At 52.7% G+C, this 22,724-nt stretch overlaps 1 protein-coding gene and 1 long non-coding RNA gene across 4 annotated transcripts in view; one reads left to right on the top strand and one right to left on the bottom strand.

Annotated features, from left to right (window-relative positions):
• Nucleotides 1–1,510: 1,510 nt before the first annotated feature.
• LOC127060147 (uncharacterized) lies at nucleotides 1,511–6,698 on the bottom strand. Its single transcript, XR_007778797.1, has 3 exons — nucleotides 5,996–6,698; nucleotides 3,699–3,919; nucleotides 1,511–3,467 (listed from the first exon to the last, which is right to left on the bottom strand). It is a non-coding gene; the product is annotated as an uncharacterized LOC127060147 (long non-coding RNA).
• A 193-nt stretch (nucleotides 6,699–6,891) lies between these two features.
• AXIN1 (axin 1) overlaps nucleotides 6,892–22,724 on the top strand; it is a 78,689-nt gene continuing 62,856 nt past the window's right edge. The window contains exons 1-3 of one of the 3 annotated variants that reach the window (XM_050979953.1): nucleotides 6,892–7,043; nucleotides 7,149–7,275; nucleotides 15,273–16,244. In XM_050979953.1, coding sequence (XP_050835910.1) covers nucleotides 15,367–16,244 — 878 coding nt within the window. In that variant the 5' untranslated portion in view covers nucleotides 6,892–7,043; nucleotides 7,149–7,275; nucleotides 15,273–15,366. Of the gene's footprint in view, nucleotides 7,044–7,140; nucleotides 7,276–13,061; nucleotides 13,284–15,272; nucleotides 16,245–22,724 lie in introns of those variants that run through there. The other 2 variants (XM_050979954.1, XM_030229795.2) reach the window with 2 other exon arrangements.

Here is a 22,724-nt window from a genome sequence, read left to right as displayed (position 1 = left end):
TGCTGCTCTTCAGGGCTTCCTCCTCCAAGGAAAAAAAAAAAGTAGGGAAAAAAGGAGATGAGGAAGAGCAATCTCTGGGTGCGGGATGAAAGCGGCCTGTCTTGACTATTTACCCAGCAATTATAAGTAAATCGGTGGTGCCTAACGGGGCCGGTTGCCATAGTGACGATGGGATGGAAGGACCAGCATTTGGTCCTGGCTGCAGCCAATCAGGCTGGGAAGCCCAAGCTGCAATATAAAGTAAAGATTCCCATCTTCCAGCCACGCACTTGCCAAGAAAGGGAAATAGGTTCAAGAGTCTGGGGAAAAAAAGTGCTGCGGCCGGCGGCAGGCAGGGCGGCTGCTCCCGTCATGGCGGACTGCGAACGCCCGGGCAGGTGAGAATCCCAACTCTCTCCATCTCCCGCTCATTGTTCTCCCGCGCCGCGCTCCCCGCGCCGCCCCACCCCACCCACGCCACCGCCCCGACCCCCTCGCCCCGGCACCCACAATGGAACCCCCCTTCGGGTGGGAGACAAAGAGAGGCGGGTGGAGAAAGGCTCCACCATTCTCCCCAAATTGCCATCGTAGGCCTTTCAAATCAAATTTCGCAAAGCAGCTTCATCAAAGGCCCCCGGCTGAGAGGCACGAGCCCCATATTCCTGCCCCCCCGGCAGGTCTGGGGTGGTGCGGTGATCCCATACAAAGTAGGCACCGCTCCAGAAGTGTCTTTGCAAAAAAAAAAAAAGAAAAAGAAAAAAGAGGGAAAAAAAAGGGGGGGGATATGGAGATAAAAAACGCAAGCAAGAAAGAACGGCGCCTAAATTGCTCATCGTCTCCCCATCTCATTACTGGCGACTTCTGAGGACGGATATTTCCAAAGGCTGCTATGAAAGACTTGTGAATGGAGCCCCCCCGGATGAGATCAAAGCCCGAGGCTGGGACGCCAGGGTGTGCCGGAGGAGGGGGCGAGGGCCAGCGGCGCCGCAGGATGCTGGGGGGAGCCTTCCTCCCCTGCTGCCTCTGCCCTCCATGTTTCCCAGTGTTGCTGCCGCTGCTGTCTGACCCATCTTGCAATGGAGACCAGGGACAGTGGCCAGATCCCAAGAGCTGGAACCGAGACGAGCAAACTCCATTGGCTCACAGTTCAGCAACTCTCCCAAAATTCATGGTTAATAAAGGAGCTTATTCCGTCCGGGACCTCTCCAGACACCTCGAATTGCAGATGAGCGGCTGGCTTCCCCATCGCTGGAGCCCACTCCTTGGCTCTCTTCTCTCCTCACACCGCAGCATCGCCAGCCTGGTGAGCCACCAGCAGAAGGGCCGAGGACAAAGGCAGGAGGACAGAAGTTGTGCCACTTTCCCTTCCCGCCGCCTCCCTTCAAACTCGGGCTGCTTTCTTCTGCTCAGTGATAAATTTGGCTCCGGGCGGCGTTCCCACCACCGGCACCACCGGCAGCCCCATCAGCGGCACGGAGAGCAAACTCACAGATGGTAAAATAAGAGAGTCGTGTAGGGTTCAAAGAGACCTTCAATGTCAATTGTTATATTATTAGGTAAACTCCAAGAAGAAAATCTTTTAATCCACTGTGGCTAATCCAGTCCACTTTTGTTGGCCAGGACATATTCAGCATCAACAAAAGGCTCTGGCCGACGGACACCGGCATACATAATGTATTGATAACTGCGGGAGCCGGCTCGGCGGCAGAAAGAGCCACTGCTCGGGCCAGCAGCAGGGGCCAGCAGGAGGATTTGCCCGACTTTCATCAGTTTTATTTTCATTTCAAAGAACGCGGCTGATATTTGCACTGCGCTGCTTACCAGGGGAGCACAAAGAGGGCAGGGATGTTCCCAGCTCCGGCCAGCCCCGAAACCTCACCGGGATCCTGCCAGGACCTCAGTGGGACCCTCACCCCTCACTGCCTCCCCAGGGCGGTGGCGGCACAGAGAGCTGCAAGGCCAGGTTGGTTCCAGGCCTGGTTTTGGGGTGGTGGTTCCCATGGGGAGCTGGCAGCTGGGGTGGCTCCCCTTAAATTAGCCATGTCCTGGGATTTACGCTGGGATGGGGGAATCACCTTCCTCTAAGGACGTGGGATACAACTGATGTGGGAACAGAACTGTCCAAGCCGTGAAGAGCAGACGCCGCTGGGGAGGAGAAGTGGAGATCACACCTGGACTCTCCTTGTCTTCCCAACACGGCACAGCAGAGACCAGAGCCAAGGAACCTGGAAAGGAAATAAAACCAGCAGCAGCAAAGGGCAGGTGGGACATGAGTGGGGACCACAGCCCAGCTGATGGGGGTGTTCGGGCAGGAGGAGGTGGGAGCTGGTGGGAGTGAGCTGAGAGGGGTTGAGGTGGCAGCCGTGGGTCTGGAGGTGAGCAGGGCACCCCGGCCACCCACCCCTCCAGGCACTGGGTTTGGCCTGTGCTGAGCAATGGGCTCCCCTGGGGCAGTTCTGGGTGAGGGCAGGAGGGCTCACAGTGATTGATAACAGCTCTGAGCTACATGGCTGGACAGGCTTTAGTGGCCGTGGGATGAGGATGGGGCTAAGCCAGCAGGGAGCTCTGCATGGCAAGGAACTGGGGTCTCCTGTGGGTGTGACCTCACTCAGGAGCCCACGGCCCTCCCAGGGAGCCACTGAGTCCAAAATGTCCTTATTCCTGCTGTGGGTAGCTCAGTGCCACCCAAGGCCAGTGGCTCATGTGTAGCCATGAGGATCTTCAGTGAGAACATGGAAAGGAAACAACAGTGGAGGAACCAAAAGGACTCATTTCAAAGAGCCCAGAGGGCTTGCCCAGGGTTTTGTCCTCATGACAAGGGACAGTAGAGGAGTCCCTCTCCAGAGGGGTGGGGGGCTCACTGCCCCCCCAGATGCTCTCTGAGGTGGGCACAGGCATTCATCTATTGGGACAGTGGTTACAAGGCACTGACAGACACAAGTGAGCCAGGGAGGAAACAGCCTCACAGGGATTTGGTTGTTACTGCGAGCCCTGGGTCAAGCTGTTCTGCTCTTACTGCACTCACAGATACTGGGAATCCTCCAGAACTACAGCCCCCCCTCCAGCAGGGTTAAAATGGCCAATGCCAGAAGCTCCTGCAGGGAATGGATGCACAAGCAGTGATTAGGCTGAGAAAGCTGTGAGTCACCAGCCCAGGACAGTCCATCCTGAGATCCACCAAGGGATCCAAGGGACAGCAGTCAGGGATATGGGTGCCACCCTGAAGCAGAGGCCCTTTGGAAGGCTGAAGAGCAGTGTGGGCTCACTGAGCCTGGCTGCCTAACCCAGACAGCTGCTCTGATAATCACCAAGGCATTCCCAAAACTCCCAACTGCTCCACATGGTCCCTCCAGAGGTCTGCCCAGCACAGAAGCTGTCAGGCCACATTGACACATGAGGAGCACAAACCACCTGTGAGACAGAGGATGAGAATTCAGGCTGAATCATTCATTTCCAGCAGAATCTTCATGGCAGGGGTTTCTGGGCAGCTGTTGAGTGCAAGACTAAGATAAATAGGCTGAGCTAAAGATATTCAGCCTTGGAGACCAGAAAATACCCCTCTGTTGGGAAGAGGGAGACATGGACCTCCTGGGCAGACACCTCTGCTCCATGTCCCACTGCAGGCCAAAGCTCAGGTGGGCTGGGATAACTTGTGGCATTGACTGGTGTCTTGTGGGACATTGCCCACAAGGTGGTCACACAAGACCATGAGCACTCACCTCACAGCCCTGGGAGAGTCACAGAAGTGTGGGAAGAGGAACCAAAGTTCTCTGTGACACATGTTCTCCATGACATGGCCTTGGCACACCGGGGAAGATGCTGCCAATGGGAAGAGTCTAAGTGCAAGGTCTGGAGATTCTGCAATGTCTACAGTGTCTACAGGTCCAAGATTTGGAGTTGTACATTTGCTTCCAGGTGTGTTTTCTCCTGTTTTGAGCCGCTGTAACCATAAAGAATCAGGATGAAGTACAATACAAGGTTGGATTTGCTCATATTTGCCAGCCATGGGTTCTCTGGAGGCTGGTCACTGTGCCAGCATGTGTCCATGAAAGGACTTCTGACAGGAGGTGTACTGGTGAGAGAATGCCCAGCAGGACAATCAAAGTGAGAATCTGTTCTCTGGCAGAACACCAGGAGAGCCCTGAGGTGAGATGGCCAAGGCAGCAGGGGTCTGGCTGCTGTCAGCTCCCACTGTGGGGAAGAGGAGCTGCCCAGGCTGAGGGACACACCAGGAGCATGAGGAGTGTGACATGGTTGGACATGAGATGCTTGGACACGACATGGGTGGTGTCCCCAGCCCTGCAGAGCAAGGGAGTGGCAGAAGCCTCCATGTCCTGATGGGGACAGGGGACAAAGGGCTTGGAAGCAGCTTCTGTAGAAGACAGCCCAAGGCTTGGCTTCTGGAGGAGATGGGGCACCCAAAGCTGCCTGGCCTGGTGTTCACATCTCCAAGGAGCAGTTCTGGTAATCTCTTCCCCAGGGAAGTGGATGCCATGGGATGCTCACAATTACAGTTCCACGACTCCCCCTGCTCCCAGACATTCTGTCCTGGAGAGGACTTGGCTCTGCTGTGGTTCACCTGCCTGGCACAGGAAGAGGAGATTTTAGGAGAGAGGCAGGCAGGCAGAGAGTTGCCAAGTGGTGAGCATGGGTGCCAGGCCCAGAAATGCTGGCAGAAGGGGACAGGGAATCCCATGGCTGACATCCAGTGCCTGTTTGCCTTGGCTGTGGAGCAAGTCTTGGATATCTCCAAATACAGAGACTCCCCTCTTCTCTGAGCTTCCTCCCACAGTAAATGATTTTGTGAGCAATTTCTCCAGTTTTCTGTCAGGATAAGACCAACACTTCTCATATCTGTTCACCTCATGCTGGAAAGCCTCAAGATGAGTCAATGCCAACTCCTGGGCTGGGCTTGTGTTGGGGCAGTTAAAGCAGCAGAAGAGTTTGGAGACTCCCCTAAGTGTGTGGATAAATGGCACCCCCAGCTCATCAGGCAGGACTGTTCCCTGCAGGAGGAAGTGGGTCAGCCCCAGGCACTGCTGAACTGAGTCCAGCATTTTACTGGTCAGGGACCTCAGCTGGTGTCCATCAGTGCTGAGCCCTTCCTGTCCCACTCACTCCCACCACGGAGGAGGAACCCTCCAGGGAAACCTCCAATGACCCTTATCACTGGGGGTGGAGGGGCTCCAGGACCTGCCTGTGCTGAGCCCTGGCCACCTTCACTGGGTGCTGGTGACACACCAGTGTGGGGGTCCCAGCCCCCAGCTCAGCCAGGAGGGGTGGCCCTTGCTGGAGAGGTGGCAGAGGATGGTTGCTCCAAGAAAGGGCCACCTCAGAAGGAAGATAGCCAAGGAGAGCAACCCCACCTGCAGCTGGGGATTTTCAAGGCACTGCTGGGAAGCAGGAGGCTGGGAAAGGGGTGATGGAGGCTGCAGTCTGTGTGGGTAGAGAGAGATCCCAGCGGGTCTGTGGCTATCCTACCAGAGAGCTGAGGCTCTCAGAAGTTCCTGCCAGGACTGGGTGTCCCCCAGCTGGGGCTGGCCAGTCCCCCTGGCCTGGAATACACGTGGTCCTGCAGCACACACAGCGTGCTGTGCCACAGAAGGGCCCAGCGAGGGCTCTGGCTGGCAGACTGTGACCTCCTGCCAGCACAGCTGTCCAGCCTGGCACAAACTGCCACCAGGAGCCTGCTATTGGCAATTAGCTGCCAGTGGCAATTAGATTCTGGCTGCTGGGCTGCCTGGGCACCCAGAGCCAGAACTTCCCCAGGGTATGGGATCACTCAGAGGAGTGTTTGGGGCACCCACTGCCATGTCTGAGGAGCTCGAGGCTGAGAAAATCATTCTGCAGGAGAATTAAGGGAAATGCTGTGGGACTTCCCTCAGCAGTGCCCAATATGATCACAGGGACCCTTTGCCCAGGGCTGGCTGGGGTTTGGACCTCAGCAAACCAGCCACAACCTCAGCTCAGAGCTCTCCTGGTGAAGGAAAACTGTGAGTTGGGAGCTAAACCATACCTCAGGTACTGTGCAGAGGTAAAATTCTTTCTAGAGCTTGCCCTGGATGCACGAACTTTTCTGAGATGTCCTCACAAGCCTCCCTGCACCCAGCAAAGCCGACCATAAAGCTGTGGGCCACTAGGTGGACTCACAACAAACCAGAATTGCGGGACAGAGCAATTCCCTGCCTCAAATCCGGGGAAAGCCTCATCAAAGCAGAGGCACCGTCGGCGACAGTCATCCCAGGAGAGAATAGAGAAACAGCAGCGTGTGTCCAACTGGCCACTGGTCACCAGAGGTGGAAAATTAGCCAAAACATAGTCACTAGGCTTTATTTATCATGAAAATTGTCATCTCCCTGGGAGAGCTGACCCTCCAGGAGGAGTGAGCCAGGAACGTGGGGACCAGCTCTCCAAGCTGCACTGCTGATCATGTCCAAAGGATCACACTGGAAATCTTGGGGCTGCAGGACACACATAGAGGCACCACCGAGCACTGAGGTGGCCCCTGCCAGCAGAGCTGGTGGCCACAGTTAAGTCAGAAGGTCTTGCCCAGCATTACAAACCAGGTCTGTGAGAGTGGAGCAGCTGATATTTCTGCACTGACCAGCTTTCCTCCACCTTCCAGCAGCCCAGGTCACAGTCACTGATGGCTGGGTAAAGGAAATCCATCTTTTCCAACAGAATCCAGCAGGTTAAATATCACAGGCTGCTCTGGGATAACCCTGCTGCAGGAACCAGCTGTTTCCACACAGCTGCTCCTTGTGTTCTTCTCATCCCATCCCATCCTGCCATGGGGACACCAGAGCAGATGGCAAGCAATGTCCTGGGCAGGTGGGTGGGCCCTGGCTCTGCAGTGGGGCCTGGGAACCAGGGACAGGGTTGTCCCCTGCTACTGCTGCTCCCTTGTGCCTCAACTCTGAGAGCTGGGACCATTCCAGCAGGGATAACCACGCCAGAGGCCCCGTGCTCAAGACAGAGCACACCCGGCTCCAGACATCTCCCTCTCACAGAGAGGCAAGATGTGAAGTGTGTCCTTCAGGACCATGGGAACAGGTTCCACCCCTGTGAGTGGGGAGCACAGGGTGTCCCTGCCTGGCCCAGCTCCCCTGGAAACATCTCCTGGTCGGGTGGTCCCAGCAGGGACGAGCTGACATCTCTTCTTTCTGCAGAGCGGCATTTCTGGGATGCATGTGGATGGCATCCCAGCCCTGGCACCCCGAGAGGAGCAGCGAGCCTGGTGGTCTGGAGCATGGAGAGGCAGGAGTGCAGGGCACAGGCCCAGGCTGGACCCCAAAGGTGGGTGCAGAAAGATGTGGGGGGTGTCCCTGGGGGGTGCTCACCTTCACTAGCTGGGGATGAAGAGTGCTGGGCACTGGTGGTGCTGGCTGAGCTCCTGTGCCATTGCTTTTGGCAGAGAAGGCTGATCAAAACCAGGGGAGCTGTAGGATCTGGGATGTGGCAGGGATCTGTCAGGGTCATGGATGTGGCAGAGTCTCAGATCTAGCAAGGGTCTGCGAGGGTCTCTTTGCTCTGCCACATATGGGAACCTTTCCCTAAAAGCAGCACAGAGGGGAGGGGAGGGGAGGGTTGGAGGAGGGTTGGGGGACACACCAAGGGCCTGGCACCCCTATCAGTTCACACACTTTTATGCCACAGCCCTGAGCTGGGATGGGAGCCCAGAGCTTATCTGGGGTGGGACAGGAGTGAGAAGAGAAGCCCATGTGAACAAACTGGGCTTTGCCCAGCCAGGGCAGAGGAACATTAGCTGATATGGTCACTGGCTGTTCCTGCGATTATGAATGGTGCAAACCAAGCAAAGCAGAGTGGCCATGAGCTGCGGTGACTCTCCTTGGGCTGGTTGGAATGCAGGAGATGGAGTATGGGAAAAGCTTTGACCAAAACTCCAGTCCTGACCCCAAACATGAGGCTAGAGGTGGCTGACAGTCAGAAAGGAGCTGGGGTGGGCTGAGGGCTGGCAGCAGGAGGGTCACAGATGTGTGGAAAGACAAATAAAAGTCCATGTCAAGCTCCTCTGTGAGGAGGGTGCTGGGTGAGCAGCACATCCAGAGCAGCCTCCCAAGGCACAGCATGAGCCTGTCTGTAATCTTTTTTGGGGGGGAAAACATCACGTTTGGGGGCTCTATAATCCAGCAGGAAGGGCAAAGCAGAGCTGGGGGAAAGAGGCTGATGCCAGGGCAGGCACAGAGAGGAAAGCCTGGAGATAAAAGCAGAGCAAACCCCTGGGAGAACAGGCCAGTGTGCTGGGACACTGCAGGGACTCAGGGTTATGTACTGGGGCATCTGCACCACCATGTGCAAACATTGGAATCTGCAAAACCCAGTTCAGAGAGCTGCCTTAGCTGGTCCAGGCCCTTCTCCCCCTACATTCCTGGAAGAAGGTCACCCTGGCTACAGTTTTTGTTATTTTTGTGTGAGCAGTAAAGGTTTTGTCTACTTCCAGGCCTGTACACCAGCATAAACAGGTGATTTGCAAGCAAGCACCCATGTGGGAGCAGGAGTGAACAGGGAAACTGGGATGATTTTTCTAGAGGGGAAGGATCTGAATGCCCAGAGCAGCCAAGCCCTATAACCTTCCCACTGCCTGGAACAGGCTCCACCATGGGCTTTATGAAAGAGCAGGATCTGAATGAAAAGGCATAAACTTGGTGTCCAAGCAGTGTTTCATCCTTTTCACCCAGCATTAGAAGCAATGTGTTTGCCTCCTTGAGCTGGGGAATCCAAAGAGGGAGTCACATCCAGGCTGCCTGTGGGACCTGCACCTGCAGCTCCATGGGTGTTTGGGTAGGCTGGCATGGCCAGGGTGGGCAGATATCTTTAGACCCTGCAAGAAGGGATGCTGTGGTGGTTGAAATCAGCATAACTCACTTTCATTCTTGCCCCCAGCCCTGGCACAGCTGTCTGTGGGCATCCTCAGAGGCCGCACTGAGATCTGCTCCATCCATCCCTCCCTCCCAGTGAGGCAGGCACTCTCATCCAGCCCCCAGCCCCATCCACGGCCACTTCTTTGCCTTTGTTTTCCTGCCAGCTGTATCCTGTGGCTCTGCTTGCTTGTCCCCTCAGTGGCAGTGCAACTGGGCTGTTGGTGCCTCATCCCATCCAGGCTCTCTGGGATGCTCTGGCTTCCAACCCTTTTATCTAGAATGCTAATACATTTTCTTCCTCCTATTCTGTAAGCGTCATCTTGCCAGTGGTCCAAGAGGGAGCTGTCAGCCACCTCTTGCACCCTAGGACATTATTTTCTTGGCATCAATTTTTTTCTTTAAATCGTTAAATTTTTAAATTATTATTTTCATTATTGGTCCTGTAGTCAAACCTCAGGTCGTGCCTCAGCACTGAGGGTGCTGCAGGCCCGAGGTGGGAGGCAGCACATGCCCTTTGCCTCTGTCAGCGATGTACGTAAGACCTCATATTTCAGAGTATTTCTATTTATCCCTTCGTTCCAAAAAGCTTTTTGAACAAAACCACCGAATTTCGGCATCGCTGGTGACCTTGCAGGAGCCTTTTAAATGGCAGCCAAAGGTTGAACAGCACCATCTAGTGCACTCCCTCCCGAATCCGCCAGCGCCAGAGGGACGCCGGCTCCCACCCACGCACATCCCTCCGCTGGAAGGGAGCGCTGCAGGCTGGCAGCCCACCAGGCATCACCCCCCGGCACCGGTCAGACCCACCTCGCTCTGGAGGAGCCAGCGAGCCGCTACAAAGAGGGGAATTCATTTGGGAGGACTCTAGTCAGTGCTGGAGCTAATCCAGACGGTTTCAGGCTCTGCAAATGGGATGTTGGAGAGCTTGTGGGTCCCAAGCTCCCTTGGCAGGAGGGGAGGTTGCTACAGAGCACATCCCTTTGCAAGGAGGCTCTGGAATTGCACTGCACCAGTGCTGCCTGCATGCAGCACAGACTCTTCAGACCAAAGGCTCAGAGCAGTTCCTTTTCTCCAGTGTTTGCTGTTCGTTTCCAGGCAGAAAGGAATGAGTGCACTGGGAGCTGGGAAGTGCCCAGCACCTCAGGTTCACATGGGGCCAGCCTCAGTGGCAGGGTGACACCAGGGCTGCACAAAACACCACTGCCATCTCAGTAGTGGCAGTTTTGGTGTTAGGGTGATATTTGGGGTGAAAGGCAGAGCTTCATGGTCAGCTGATGAAGAAGGAAAAACAAGCAGGTTTGGTTCATTGGCCTCAAAGACCTTGCAGTCTGATTCCTCCAGCACACAGCCAGGAATGCTCAGTGTGGTTTATCACCTGTTTGATGTCCTCAGATAAATGTGATTTTGGCCCCTGGTAGAGCACAGGGATAAGCCTCCTTGTCATGAGCCACCTGAGGGGTAAAAGGCAGGGAAGGGCCCATGGCCCTCTCAGCCCCAAACATCCCTGCTGGACAACCAGAAAATAATGAGGCACCATGAGGGCTTGGCATTGACCTGTGGAATTTGCTTCTTGTGGCCTAGGAAGGGGCAGCTGCTTGGCTGCCTTTGCTGGAGCAGGGCAGGGGTGGTTCTGCTTTCCCTGAGAGCATGCACAGAGTGATCCTGCACTGCTGGAAGGGACATGCCAGCTGCTCTGGAGGTCCCCTGCCTCTCTGTGTGCCTTGGGGTGGGATAGGGGCTGATCCTCACTCAGGCTGTGTCCCCTGAGGTGGGGGAATGTGCCAGGAGCTGGTGGGAGCAAGATGAGCCTCCAGCACTTCTCCCACCTCCCCAGGTCCAGCCCAACCCGAGGAGCAGTAAGGAAGGTCAGGGAAGGATGGCAGCATGAGGGAGGGAATGTCAAGCCCCAGCACTTCAACCACCTGCAACCTGCTGCACCCAAACTCATTGCCCACCACCTCAGGCTCTCCCTTGCCATGGAGAAATCTTGCTCTGGTTTCTCAAATGTACTCAGTTAAAGCCATGAATTGCTGGGCCTTCCTCTGGGAAATTAAAAGCTCTCTAACACCTGATCATCTCTCACCTATGAAGTGGCTGAAGTGCTATACTGGAGGCACCTCTGGGGCTCCTTTAAACTTGCTGGGTAGGCTGTGGGCCTCAGCTCCCCCCCTGCAAAGCAGGGCTCACTTTTAATTCTCCTCCACCTTTTCTCGATTCCTCAGCATCCTTTCCACAACACAGATGCTGGAACCCTCCTGCTGTGGCACCCAGTCCTGTCCCAGCTGGACATCCCCACTGCTGCTCCCACATTATCCCTCCTGCCTCCTAAACTCCCCCGATGTGTCCTTGCCAGATCTCAGCTTTCCAGCAGAAGGGCCCTGTGTTCAGTGGACAGACCCTTTCACAGCTGCTCGCATTCAAGCACGTTTTATTTGCCAGGGACTCGGCTTGTGAAGTTTTCTACAGCTGTCTTGACCTCGTCCATGTCTCCTGCCCCTCTCATTTCCCTCGCCCCAGCATTTTTCTCAGCAGGGCTTTTTAATCTATTTCTAGACCATTGATGGAAATACTGAATAGCGCTGGGCTTCCCATCCAAGCCTGGACACCCACTGAGCGCGCTCCCATTCTGCAGGGATTCCCCATTGATGGCTGTCGGTTTGCCAGCTCCCAGCCCCTTTAAGGTGTCCCTCTTGATGTTGTATTGTGCTAATTTTTAATCAGAATAGTATATGGATTAAGTCACATGCCTGAACAGAGCCCAGGTCTATTATTTCTATGCCATAACCTTTATCAGCCAAACTTGTAATCTCTTCAAAGGATGACATCAGAGTTTGACAAGAGCTATTTTCTGGAAACTAGGCTGATTGCATTAATTATATTCCCATCCTTTAATTCTTTACCAGCTGAATCCCACATCAGCTTTTCTATTATTACGCCTGAGATCAGCATTGCACTGCTACATGTAAATCAGCTCCAAGCATCGTTCACATGAGAGAGTGCAAGGAGCCACATCATCCTGCCAGGCTCTCTGCTGGGGTGGGATGGGGAGTGTCACTGCTCAGAGTGAATATTTGTGAGCTTCACAAGGCTGGAAAAAAATGTTACATTTCCAAAAGCGTTCCCTAAATGCACTGAGGTAGGCAACTGTGGCAGCGTGATCACATAAGAAAGCAGAAACAGTCCCTGTTGGAAACTATTCTGAGTTATTTCTGTTTTTCAGAGGAACGTCTTATTGGCTTGTTTGCATGTTTAGCTTTTAGGATGGTATCTAGGGTCTGCCTGGCTCTGAGTCTATCACTGCTTCCCAGGGAAGACACACGCTTTTGCACTTCCCTGTCACCCTACTCTCATTTGATCTCTGCATCTGGCAATTCACTTCTTCTCCCTTCCGTGTCCCCAGCACTGCAGTCTCAGAGCTGGTGCACCCCGCGGCACATAACCAAACATGCCCGATTTAGGGAGTCTGCACGTGGTGTGACCCTTTCCAGTCCATGCAGTGCCACCTCCCGGCCAGCCCCTGATTTCTCCCCGCGGCAGTTGCCCAGGTCAGAGAAGCAGGACACACATCGCGGGTTCCAAACCAGCTCTAGTTATTGTTGGAGGCAAGAGCTGCTGGTTGACCGGTGCCCCTCCATCCCCAGGACCCTGGTGCGTGGTCCAAACCGGACAAAACTCAGGTGTGTCATGGTGTTCGACACGGACAGAGCCGTGGAGGCTGGTGGTGTTTGAGGGTTGATGCCCTTCCTGGGCAGAGCCCTTCGGCGAGACCCTGGAAGTCTCTGAAGTTTCTCTGGGGCCGTGTCTGCCCGGGATGCTCATGGGCTGCCCTCATCCAGGGCCGGACGAAGCCCCGGACCCATTCAGCCCATGAGGTGCCGGGGACGGTTCCCAGCCGGGACTCAGCGGGAAGCCGAGCCCGAAGCCTCGGCCATGTGCCGGAGCTGTCCGGGGAGCTCAGCCCGTGCACTTCACTATGTGCTGCGGCTCCCGGCAATCGAGGCGTCCCCGAGCCGGGACCTCCGGGCTTCCCCGGGCCGGCCCTGCAGCGAGTGCGGGGCCTGAAGCCGCCCCGGGCCCCGCGTGCCGCCGCGCCGACTCCCCGGGCCGGGCCGGGCCCGCTCCGCCCCGCTCCGGCCGCCGGTCCCGCAGTACCGGGCGGGGGCGCGGGGGGCGCGGCTGAGCCGCCGTGCCGGGCTGGGAGGCAGCGGCGCAGGCGGAGCGGAGCGGAGCGGGGCTCGGCTCGCTGCTGCTGCTGCTGCTGCTGCTCTCGCTCCCCGCCGCCGCCACCCGCCTGCGGCCGCGGCCATGGGCGTCCCGGGCCGCCCGCTTTGTGCCGCCGCCGCCCCTCCGGGCCGCCGCCGCCGCTGAGCCGCATGGGCCGGGCCCCGCGCCGCCCCGGGCCGCCGCCGCCGCTCCGCGCGGGTGAGTGAGGCGGCCCCGGCCCAGGCCCTGCGCCGAGGCCGCGCCGAGGCCGCCGCGGGCGGGAGCGCGGGGCCGCGCCGGGGCCGCCGAGCCGGGCTAGGCCGCCCCGGGCGCGGGGGGAGGCCGGGCGGGCCGGGAGGGTGAGCGGGCCCGGGGGCAGCGGCGGGGGGGCGGCGCGGGCCGGGTCCCGCGAAGTTGCCCGGGTGGCGGCAGGGGCCCCGCGCGGCGCCCTGTCAGCGGCGAGGCCGCCCCAGAGCCCACCCGGCCCCGCGCTTCCCGCGGGGCGGCCGGGGGTCCCCTCTGGAGCCGGCCGGGCGGCTCGGCCGGGCGCCTCGCGTGTCCTACGGGAGGCTCCCCGGGGCTGCCCCGGCCGGGGCGAGGAGCCAACGCTGCCCCGCCGCAACAATGCCCGGCGTGGCTTTGGGGCTGCGGTGCCGCTCTCCCGGGGGTCCCCTTCACCCGGCCGGGGGTCACCGGGGACCGGCTCCGCAGAGGGGACGGGGGCGAGTCCTGCGCTCGCTTCCAGAAGCGGGGTGAAAACCACCCAGAACCGCCCCGTGGTGCCAAAGCCCAGCCCCGTCCCGCGGTGCCAGGGCAGGGGCTGCGTGCCGGGGCTCGGGCCGGGTGTGAGTGCGGCGCTGGCTCCTGCCGCGCTCCTGGCGGGGCCCAGCCATCCTCGCTGGCCGCTCCTGGGCTCGCTGGGTTGTTTCACGATGGACAGGTGGGCTGTGAGGACAGGCGCGGCATCAGCGGTGGTTCTTGGTTTAGGCAGGATCAGGAAATGGGGAGAAAATGGCAAAGCATCCCAAAGATGTTCGTTGGTGTGGGGTTTGCTTTGAGAGGGAGGGTGAGCTAAAATGTGTCTTTCCTTCTGTGTTTTTACATGCAATTGAGTTAATCCAGTGCAGGGAGTAATTTGTGAGGCTGCTGGTGCTCTGCAGTACTTGGGGCTTAAAAGCTGAGGCTGTTCTGTAACACAAGGCTTTTGCTACTCGCTTTAAATGATGAGGTTAATTTGTTGAGCAGCAGAAGCAGCCACCCAGGGATTGCCCTTTTCTTCCTTCCCTGCCTTCCCCATACCTTCCATCCTCCATATTGACTCGTTGCTCTTCTTTAAAAACATAGTACTTGATCAGGTTACCTTGTCAAGGTGGTTTTCTCATCTTCCTTTGATGACCTGAAATTTTCCCAGGCTCGTAGCATGCAATTTTGTTAGCGTAAATGAACCTTTTCTCAACGGCTTGCCTACAAAAAGCAGCGCTAGAACTCAGCTCCTGTACTAACATGCCCATCTGAAGCAAGAATGCAGTCCAGATGCCCAAAATATTAGGGTCAACGATGCATCTGGATTCCCCTAGAGCTAGACAAGGCAACGCGGCGTATTTCTGAAACGCAGAGATTTGTGAGGAATGTGGCGCTGGTATGTCACTTGAGCGTATGAAAGCCACCTGTGTTTGATTAAGGTGCAGCCCTGCTTTCAGGGCTAACTGGATGTTCTCTAATAATAATTTTCACAAGCCTTAAATTCCTGTTTAAGGATAAGAATTTCTGATTCTTTCTCAGACAGATAAAAACATGTTGCCTTAGTATGATCTGGTATGTGTCCTGTCCAGGTAGGCAGTGCAGAAGAGCTGGTGGCAGTGCAGAAGATGGCATGTGCTCTGTGGTACCAGTGTATGGATCTCTTGCATGTGGGCTGCCACATGCCAGGTTCATGTATAAACCACTGTTGTTAGGAAATTGGCTGGTGTTTTAGCATGGTGTCAGCTGTATCAGCGATGCCAAATTCTGGATGTAAAGTTTTGGGATATTCTGTAACTGTCATTTTTAGCCTCTGCCTGGTTTGAGCTCGATTCTGTGCTCTCAAGTCATTGATTCTGCTGAAAAAAGGTGTTAGTACAGTAAAGGTGCCGAGCATAACCACCAGTTTGTTGTCTTGGAGTGTTTATTTCCAGTGATGCTTGCTTACTTTTTCCTCATCTGTTTCAGCCAAACAAACTTGTTCACCTTGGAGCTACAAATATTGGTGATTTGAGATTGGCGCTCATCCCCCACTGTTCCCACGCAAGCAAGGACCAGAAAAATGAATATCCAGGGGAAGGGCTTCCCCTTGGACCTTGGAGGAAGCTTCACTGAAGATGCTCCAAGGCCACCGGTTCCTGGTGAGGAGGGGGAGCTCGTGTCCACAGACCCAAGGCCAGTTAGCCATGGTTTCTACTCCGGTAAAAGTGATGTGGTCAGAAATGAGACGTCCACGGCAACACCGAGGCGCTCCGATTTGGATTTGGGGTACGAGCCCGAGGGGAGTGCTTCGCCAACTCCACCCTACCTGAAGTGGGCCGAGTCACTGCACTCTTTGCTGGATGATCAAGATGGCATCAACCTCTTCAGGACTTTCCTGAAACAGGAGGACTGTGCAGATCTGCTGGACTTTTGGTTTGCCTGCAGTGGCTTCAGGAAGCTGGAGCCGTGCGTGTCTAATGAGGAAAAAAGACTCAAGCTGGCAAAAGCCATTTACAAAAAATACATCCTCGACAACAATGGCATTGTGTCCCGGCAGATCAAACCGGCCACAAAAAGCTTCATCAAAGACTGTGTCATGAAACTGCAGATTGACCCTGACATGTTTGACCAGGCCCAAACGGAGATTCAGTGCATGATAGAAGACAATACCTACCCTTTGTTCCTTAAGTCGGATATTTATTTGGAATACACAAGGACAGGTGGGGAAAGTCCAAAAATTTATAGTGATCCAAGCTCGGGGTCTGGGACAGGTAAAGGGCTACCTGGTTATCTGCCAACTCTGAACGAGGATGAGGAGTGGAAGTGTGACCAAGAGGCCGAGCCCGAGGCCAGCAGGGACTCGGCGCCTTCCAGCAGGCTCACGCAGAAGCTGCTTCTGGAGACGGCCACGCAGCGCGCGGCCCCGGCCCGGCGCTACAGCGAGGGCAGGGAGTTCAGGTAGGTGGGGAGTGGGTCAGGGAGTTGCCATGGGCATGGGGGATGTGGGAAACCTTGGAAAAGCATGGGTGCTGGAGAGCACCCACGTTGGTACAGGATGGCATTTTCAAGCAGGTTGATGGAGTGCAAAGCTTTGTTGGAAACTAATCGCAGGTTGTTTTAAAGGTGTCTTTGGCTGTTCCTGTCTGATAGTACCAAATCATCCATGCAGCATGTTCTTCACCGGGAGAAACTGCTGCTGGAGGTGTTCTGGAGGCAGGTAGGGCTTGGTGGGCAGTGCAAAGCCATGGGTAGCCCTCATGCATGTGCAGGTGCCTGGACAAGCTGCAATGCCAGGTTTGCTGTAGCTTGCACCAGCAGAAGGTCAGTGTTCAGGTACTGTAACATGGGTAGGTAAGCTGGTGGTGACACTTCCTGTGTAGAAATTGTAATGAGCCACAAATGGGAGCTCACAGGAGATAGATACCCTCACTTCGTGATGTGGGTAGGAGTGAAGCAGCATTGATGGTACTCCCTAATAATGGTGCTGTTTTGCATATGCGATTTCCAGCCCTGAATTCTAACGGTATCAGAGTCAGAATCCCCAAATCCAGTTAAAACCATGCCCTGCTGAAGCTTTTCCCTTCATTAAAGTAATTGCTGTTTTTTTTTTTTACTGTAGGACTGGCACAGTTCTGCAGCCTGTTTTTTTCTGGGTCCCCCACCCACTTCCAGCCAGCATGGATTTTGAAACTTGCTGAGAGCTCAGTTAAAATTCCAGACAATTAACTTAGCAGGGAGCTCTCTGGGATCAATAAGCATGTGTGTGTCTAACCCTTGCTGAATCAACAGAACCCAGCCAGAACACATTCCTACTTTTTTTCCCCCCCTTTTTTAAATAAAATCTCCTTGTTTTAAGACCTGCTTAGGCTAAAATCTGACGCTTTGTGAAGATTACGAAATGAAGTAGCTGAACTGTCCTCTTCAAAGGCTCCTGCCTTATGAAAAGCATTTCTGTATTTAATCTCCCTCAGCCGTCCCTTTAGGCTGGCAGCTGGAAGCACATCCCGCCCCACGCAAGGTCTCGGCGCCTTTCAGCTGGCAAAATGTTCTCGGTTTGATTCTTGTTTTCTTACAGATTTTGAGGAGGGGATGTTGCATGTGAAACTGTTGGGGAGGGGGGAAAAAAGGGAATTCATGCGGGCTCCAGCTGCTTTAATCAGGAGTCAGAAATAAAAATATCCCAATGTCTTGGGACTCTCCCATGGAATTAATAAAAACCTTGAAGTGCATTCCACTGAGCAGTTGGGTGCTCACCATAAATGAAGGATTAGAAAAGTTTCTGATTTAAGTATCTTTTTATTTAAGCAATAATGGTGTTAATGTTGAAAATAACTTACTTGAGGGTCAGCTGTTTAGTTTCCTTACCAGACCAGGTAGTAAGTAAATCCTCTGTGTGACACTGAGCTGTTTAGCTCCAGCTTCAAGAAAAAGGTGCACTTCACCCATTATCTGAACTTATCTGTGCCAGGTTGTAAAATGGTGTAAGAAATGTGCTGTGAAATAGAAGTGTTTTGGAGTTCATCAGTCCTGAGCATTTTCATAGGAGATTGGAACAACATGAAATAAATCTTTACCTGGAGGATGGAGGCAGAGAAAATGTGTGGCTATTAATTTGTAGTGTCCAACAGCCTGTCATTGTGGCTACTGACACTCTGCTGACCTGTTGGGTAGGGAGGCAAGGAAATGTTTGCCCTTCTCACCAGAGCAGGAGTCACTTCTCAGCCTGGAGAAGCTGAAGATAAGGGATTTATTTTATTTTTTAAATGCTGTCAACTTCTATGGTGTCCAGAGCATTGCTGTGGAAGATGCTGTGAGCTGCATAAGCTCTGCATTTTTTAATTTTAAAGACTGCTCAGATACTAATTTATGAGGTGATTGTTCCTCTTTGAGCAAGACCTTGTGGTTGAACTAACCTTCTTCCTGGATGTTGTATAGCAATAGCTGTCTTGAACAAGCTGGTTTTTAGGGACTTCTTGTTCATTTACTTTGTCACCTGGGGAAGTGTGCTGGAAGCTGGGGAAGCTGCTTGCAGCAGGAAGCAATGGCTGTGTGCAGCATTTGAAAAGCTGGGTCCCAATTTATTTTTCAAAATTTCCACAAACCTCTTTTTTTTTGGCATATGTGTGGAAGAATTTCTCATTTCTCTTCTTTGGGGAATGTTGAAATAAGCTGTTTTGCATTATATCTCAGGGCCTGTTTAATCTTCCCAAGATTTAACTTCTATTCCTTGGCTTCCATGGAAACCCTAAATAAAGAGGAATCTAAGTAAATGCAGTAGAAGTATTTCTCCGTTAGCAAATGAGCATCTTGAATCAGCTCCAGGTTTTTTTCTCAGCAGAAAGTTCATAAATCTTGATGCAGTAGCTCTGCTCTTAGGAGAACAAATGTAAAAAATTCCTCAAATGGCAGAAGACAACCCGTTATTAGCACTGGATATTTTTGAAGGTGTGCAAATGTGCAGGCAAGATTTGAGAATACCCTGAAGCCAAAAGCATCGCTGTTACCCACTGTGTTTTTGTATGCGTCGGAAAAGGCCAATAGTCATTATCGTTAGGCTCCTGCAAATTAATTGGACATTGGTTATGGATCAGTGAACTTCAAAGAGGGCAACCCCCGAAGATCTCGGGCATTAACTCGCAGCTTCCGAAAGTGACACTAACGTGGTTGTGAGGGCGGCTAAATCGTTCATTAACCTTCTTCCCACACGCCGGGACAGTGTTCCTCGGAGCTGGAGAGCAGAAATTAAACCTGTGCCTGAGAACTGCCTGCAGCCTGCTCTTGGAGCTCTCCAGGAAAACAAAGCCCCTGAAACAGTTGGAAATGTGGGGCTTGGTGGTTTGCTCGTGTCTTTTGCTGGGGTGGGTTTGTCATGCTCTCTCTTTAGCTCTGTGTGGGAAGGGGCTCCCATCCCATTCCCAAAGCGTTGGAGAGCAGCGCTCTCACAGGCCTTGCCTTTGCTTTCTTCTGTGGTGGGAAGTGAGAATGGTGTTACCTGCATATGAGCATATGGTGTTACCTGCCAGCAGCTCTGCTGTCATCTCTCCTGAAAACCAGGCATACTGAGAGACTTGCATTAGTTCTGCCAATTGCTTTGGGTTTTGACCCATTCCATGATGTGTATAGTATTGAAGAGGAAGCCCGGATGGTGGTGATTAGAGGACACGTGGTGGAGGGTGAAGTCTCCAGCTGTTGGATTTTGAGGAGTGTTGGTGGTGGAGCTGCTGGACATGGATGGAGAGATTTCTCAGCCTGGGATTTGATATACACAGGGGGTTGTTTGTTTTTTTAAAGAAGTTGGCTCCAAGCTTTAATTTCCACAGTGCTGAGCTGACTAAGCTCACCGCGTTTCACAAGTGTTGGTGGTTCAAATGAAAAGGGTGGGTGATGTGGTTCTCCAGGCTGGTAGGAATCACCAGGAGAGTCCTTGTGCCTGTGCCCACGCACTGGCAGCCTCTCCGGACACGTGGGAGAGCAGCTCTTCCCAAAACACACAGCCAGCACTTCACCATGGGGTGTGCAGAGGAGACAAGTGGAGAAAAGCTGAAGAAGCTTTAGAGGGATGTGACAACCTCTGGTGTGGGACAGTGCAATGACAAACTAACACGTAGAGGCTGGTTCAGGGAAAGCAAGGATCTCTCTGTGGCTTAGGGAGCATAAACGGTCCAGCGGTCAGAAGCTGGGGCTGCATCAGGAAGGAGCTGGCTGAAGTTTAGCTGGCAGCCCTAATTTTGAGGTTGGCAGCTTCGTTCATAATTAAATACTAAATTGCACACCTCTGACTCAAGACTGTGTGGTGTTGAAGGAATTGGTGTTAATTGTACTGACCGGTTGGAAAACTGAGGATGCGTAATCAAACACTGGTGCAAGAGAAGTCGTATTTAGAAAATTTAAAGATGTGTTACCCTCTTACTGATGCTTCTTTAACCTGGAGAGGCAGCGCATGCATCTTGGACTTAGGCTGTTGGAGCTTCGTGGGAGCTTGTTTGCATGAAAAAATCAGATGCTGAATGTTAGACCCATATATAAAGTTGGGAATGCTTCTCTTGAATTAAAATTGCTGGGCTCACGGTGTCATTTGTAATCAGTACAACCCTGTCTTGAATCCTTGTGGAGCAGTGGCTATTTCCAGTTTTAAAGAAAATAAGCTGCAGAAGAATAGTTTGGGTTCTGCATTGTTCTTGAGAGAAATCAGTGAATCCAGCAGGGAGGGGGTCTGGTGCTAAGAGCTCTAAGTGGTAATTTAGTGGCTGAAGCACTCTAAGATATACAGGACAGAGACTGATGGTGTTTTTGCACAGAAGTTAAAGCCAGCTTTTTAAAACATATTGTTAAGCTGATGAAACTTCTGCATGGAAATGCTTACATTACATTAGCAGTGTAAAGTATTTATGCTAGTGGTTGCCAAGTTTTAAAATAGATTTTATTTGAAGAAGAATACCTTTTGTGCCCATAGCTTTGCCTCTACACAAATCAAGATGAAGAAGTGGTGTGTTTGTGTTTGGTTATAGATCAGTGCTTTGGCTTCTTTTTAAAGAGAGGTAGTTAGGCTTTTAGCATTCTAGTTTGATAAATGAGTAGTGTTTTCTTCCCTCCTCCAGCAAACAAAGCCTTGTTTTGTTGTGATTGAGTTTTATTTGGGTTACAGAATATTTTCTCTTAAAAGCCCAAGAGGGAAGTTATGTCATCCTTTTTGGTCCTGGGGAGATTCAGGTTGGACATGATGAAAAAACTCTTGGGAGCATGAGGGGTGGGAATCTGTCCCTGGAGAGCCTCGTAGCTGGGTTAGACAGAGCTGTGGCCTGCCTGGTCCAGACCTGGTGATGGCCCTGTTTTGTTGTGTGCTTACAATGATGGCACAGATCATGAAATTCTATATTTTGAGAAGACTGGTTTGAGTTCTGCCTGGTTTCAGAAAGAATGGGATATTAAAAGGTTGAGTGGGAGCTGAACCAATGCCAGGATGCTGAGAAGTGCACCCAGGAGGTGGCCACGGGGTGGGAACACCTTGGTTTTGATCTGCCGTTCAACTTGGCTTTATGTTTTGAGAGTTTCTTTGTTGTTACTATAATGGACTAATCCCTTGAATAATTAGTTGCCATTGGATGTTTTAAAAATGACTGCCTCTTGGATGTTTTCCTTTAATAGTCTGTTAGATTCTGGATTTATTAACTATTGAGACAGACTGTGAAATCCTGTTAGGGCAGACTTTATTGGTGGAAAAGGGACTGAGAGTGGTGTGGGGGTGTTGGGGGAACACACGCTGGCCCCATTTTAGGTTTGAGCTGTTGACTTCCCACCTTCCCAAAAAGTCCTGGCTGTCTGCTGGGCTGGGTGAGTGACTGCTGGAACATGTTATGGTCTTGGGTCATCCCTAGATTTGGGACTTCAGAAGGTGCTCCAAGAAGTTACAGCATTGTGGCTGCCTGGTGCAAGGCCAGTCATGCAGTCACCACCCATTTAAAATAAATCATGGACCTGGTTTTATTACAATTGGTGGGAAAATATGGTTTCAGAAGTGACTGTGTGTAATGCAGAAAATTGCTATATTTAAAAAAAACCCTCAGAACAGAGGTGCTGATAGCCTAAATCAGTTCCTGGATATATCATTGGATTATTAGGCTCATCCTTAAATCCATTAAGCAAATTACAGTTAATCAGTCAAATAAAAGAAGAAAGATCTTTTGCAAGGCCCTGTCTTTTGAGGCATGCAGAAGCTGTAGTAATATTTTAATTTTCCATCTGTCAGTGAATGTATTCAGTCGCTTTGCTTCCTTATGTTAAGGATTTGAAATTAGAAACTGAGGTTAATTATCTGCATTAAATGAAATATGTGAAGACCACAAAAGCAAAAACCTTCACAATTTGGTATGGTCTGTTAAGCTAGGCAGGCTGCTTCAGAAGGAGAGGGGTTATTTTTCCCTGGTTTTGTTCCGATTGAAGGGTTTTAGTCACAGTAATTGAAATGATTAAAAAGTCAAATTGCTGGTGAATATAATTCTGAGCATCTCTCTGAAAAGATGTGACACTTGGTTGAGAGCAGGGGTTTGCTGAGCCTGGCCTGGCAGCCTGGAACAGCCTCTATTGTGCCACCCCAGCATGGGTGAGGAGGAGTGTCCTTGGTGCCACTTTATCCACCTCTTCCATGGCAATGGGATGTTGAAGTTCTGCTTCAGGGTTAGTAGAGATGATTTGGAAGTGGAACAATGCCAGATGAAAGCTACATTTTGAACTTATCAAATACAAAGTACGTCTGACACCATCTATCCTAATGCTATAAATTAGTTAATTAATGCCTGCTTCACTTAGAAGTGCAGCTTTGGACTCTACAAAGGTCGTGCTCCTGAAAATACACATCCCCACAGCAGTCATCTGGGTTTGAGGCAGTTGGTTTGTGAAAAAACTCATTTTATTCCTTGTTTGCAGTACACACATGGCTCA

This window comes from Serinus canaria, chromosome 14 (assembly GCF_022539315.1).
Source record: "Serinus canaria isolate serCan28SL12 chromosome 14, serCan2020, whole genome shotgun sequence".
Classification (NCBI taxonomy): Eukaryota; Metazoa; Chordata; class Aves; order Passeriformes; family Fringillidae; genus Serinus; species Serinus canaria.
This window is presented reverse-complemented; position numbering and strand designations above follow the sequence as displayed.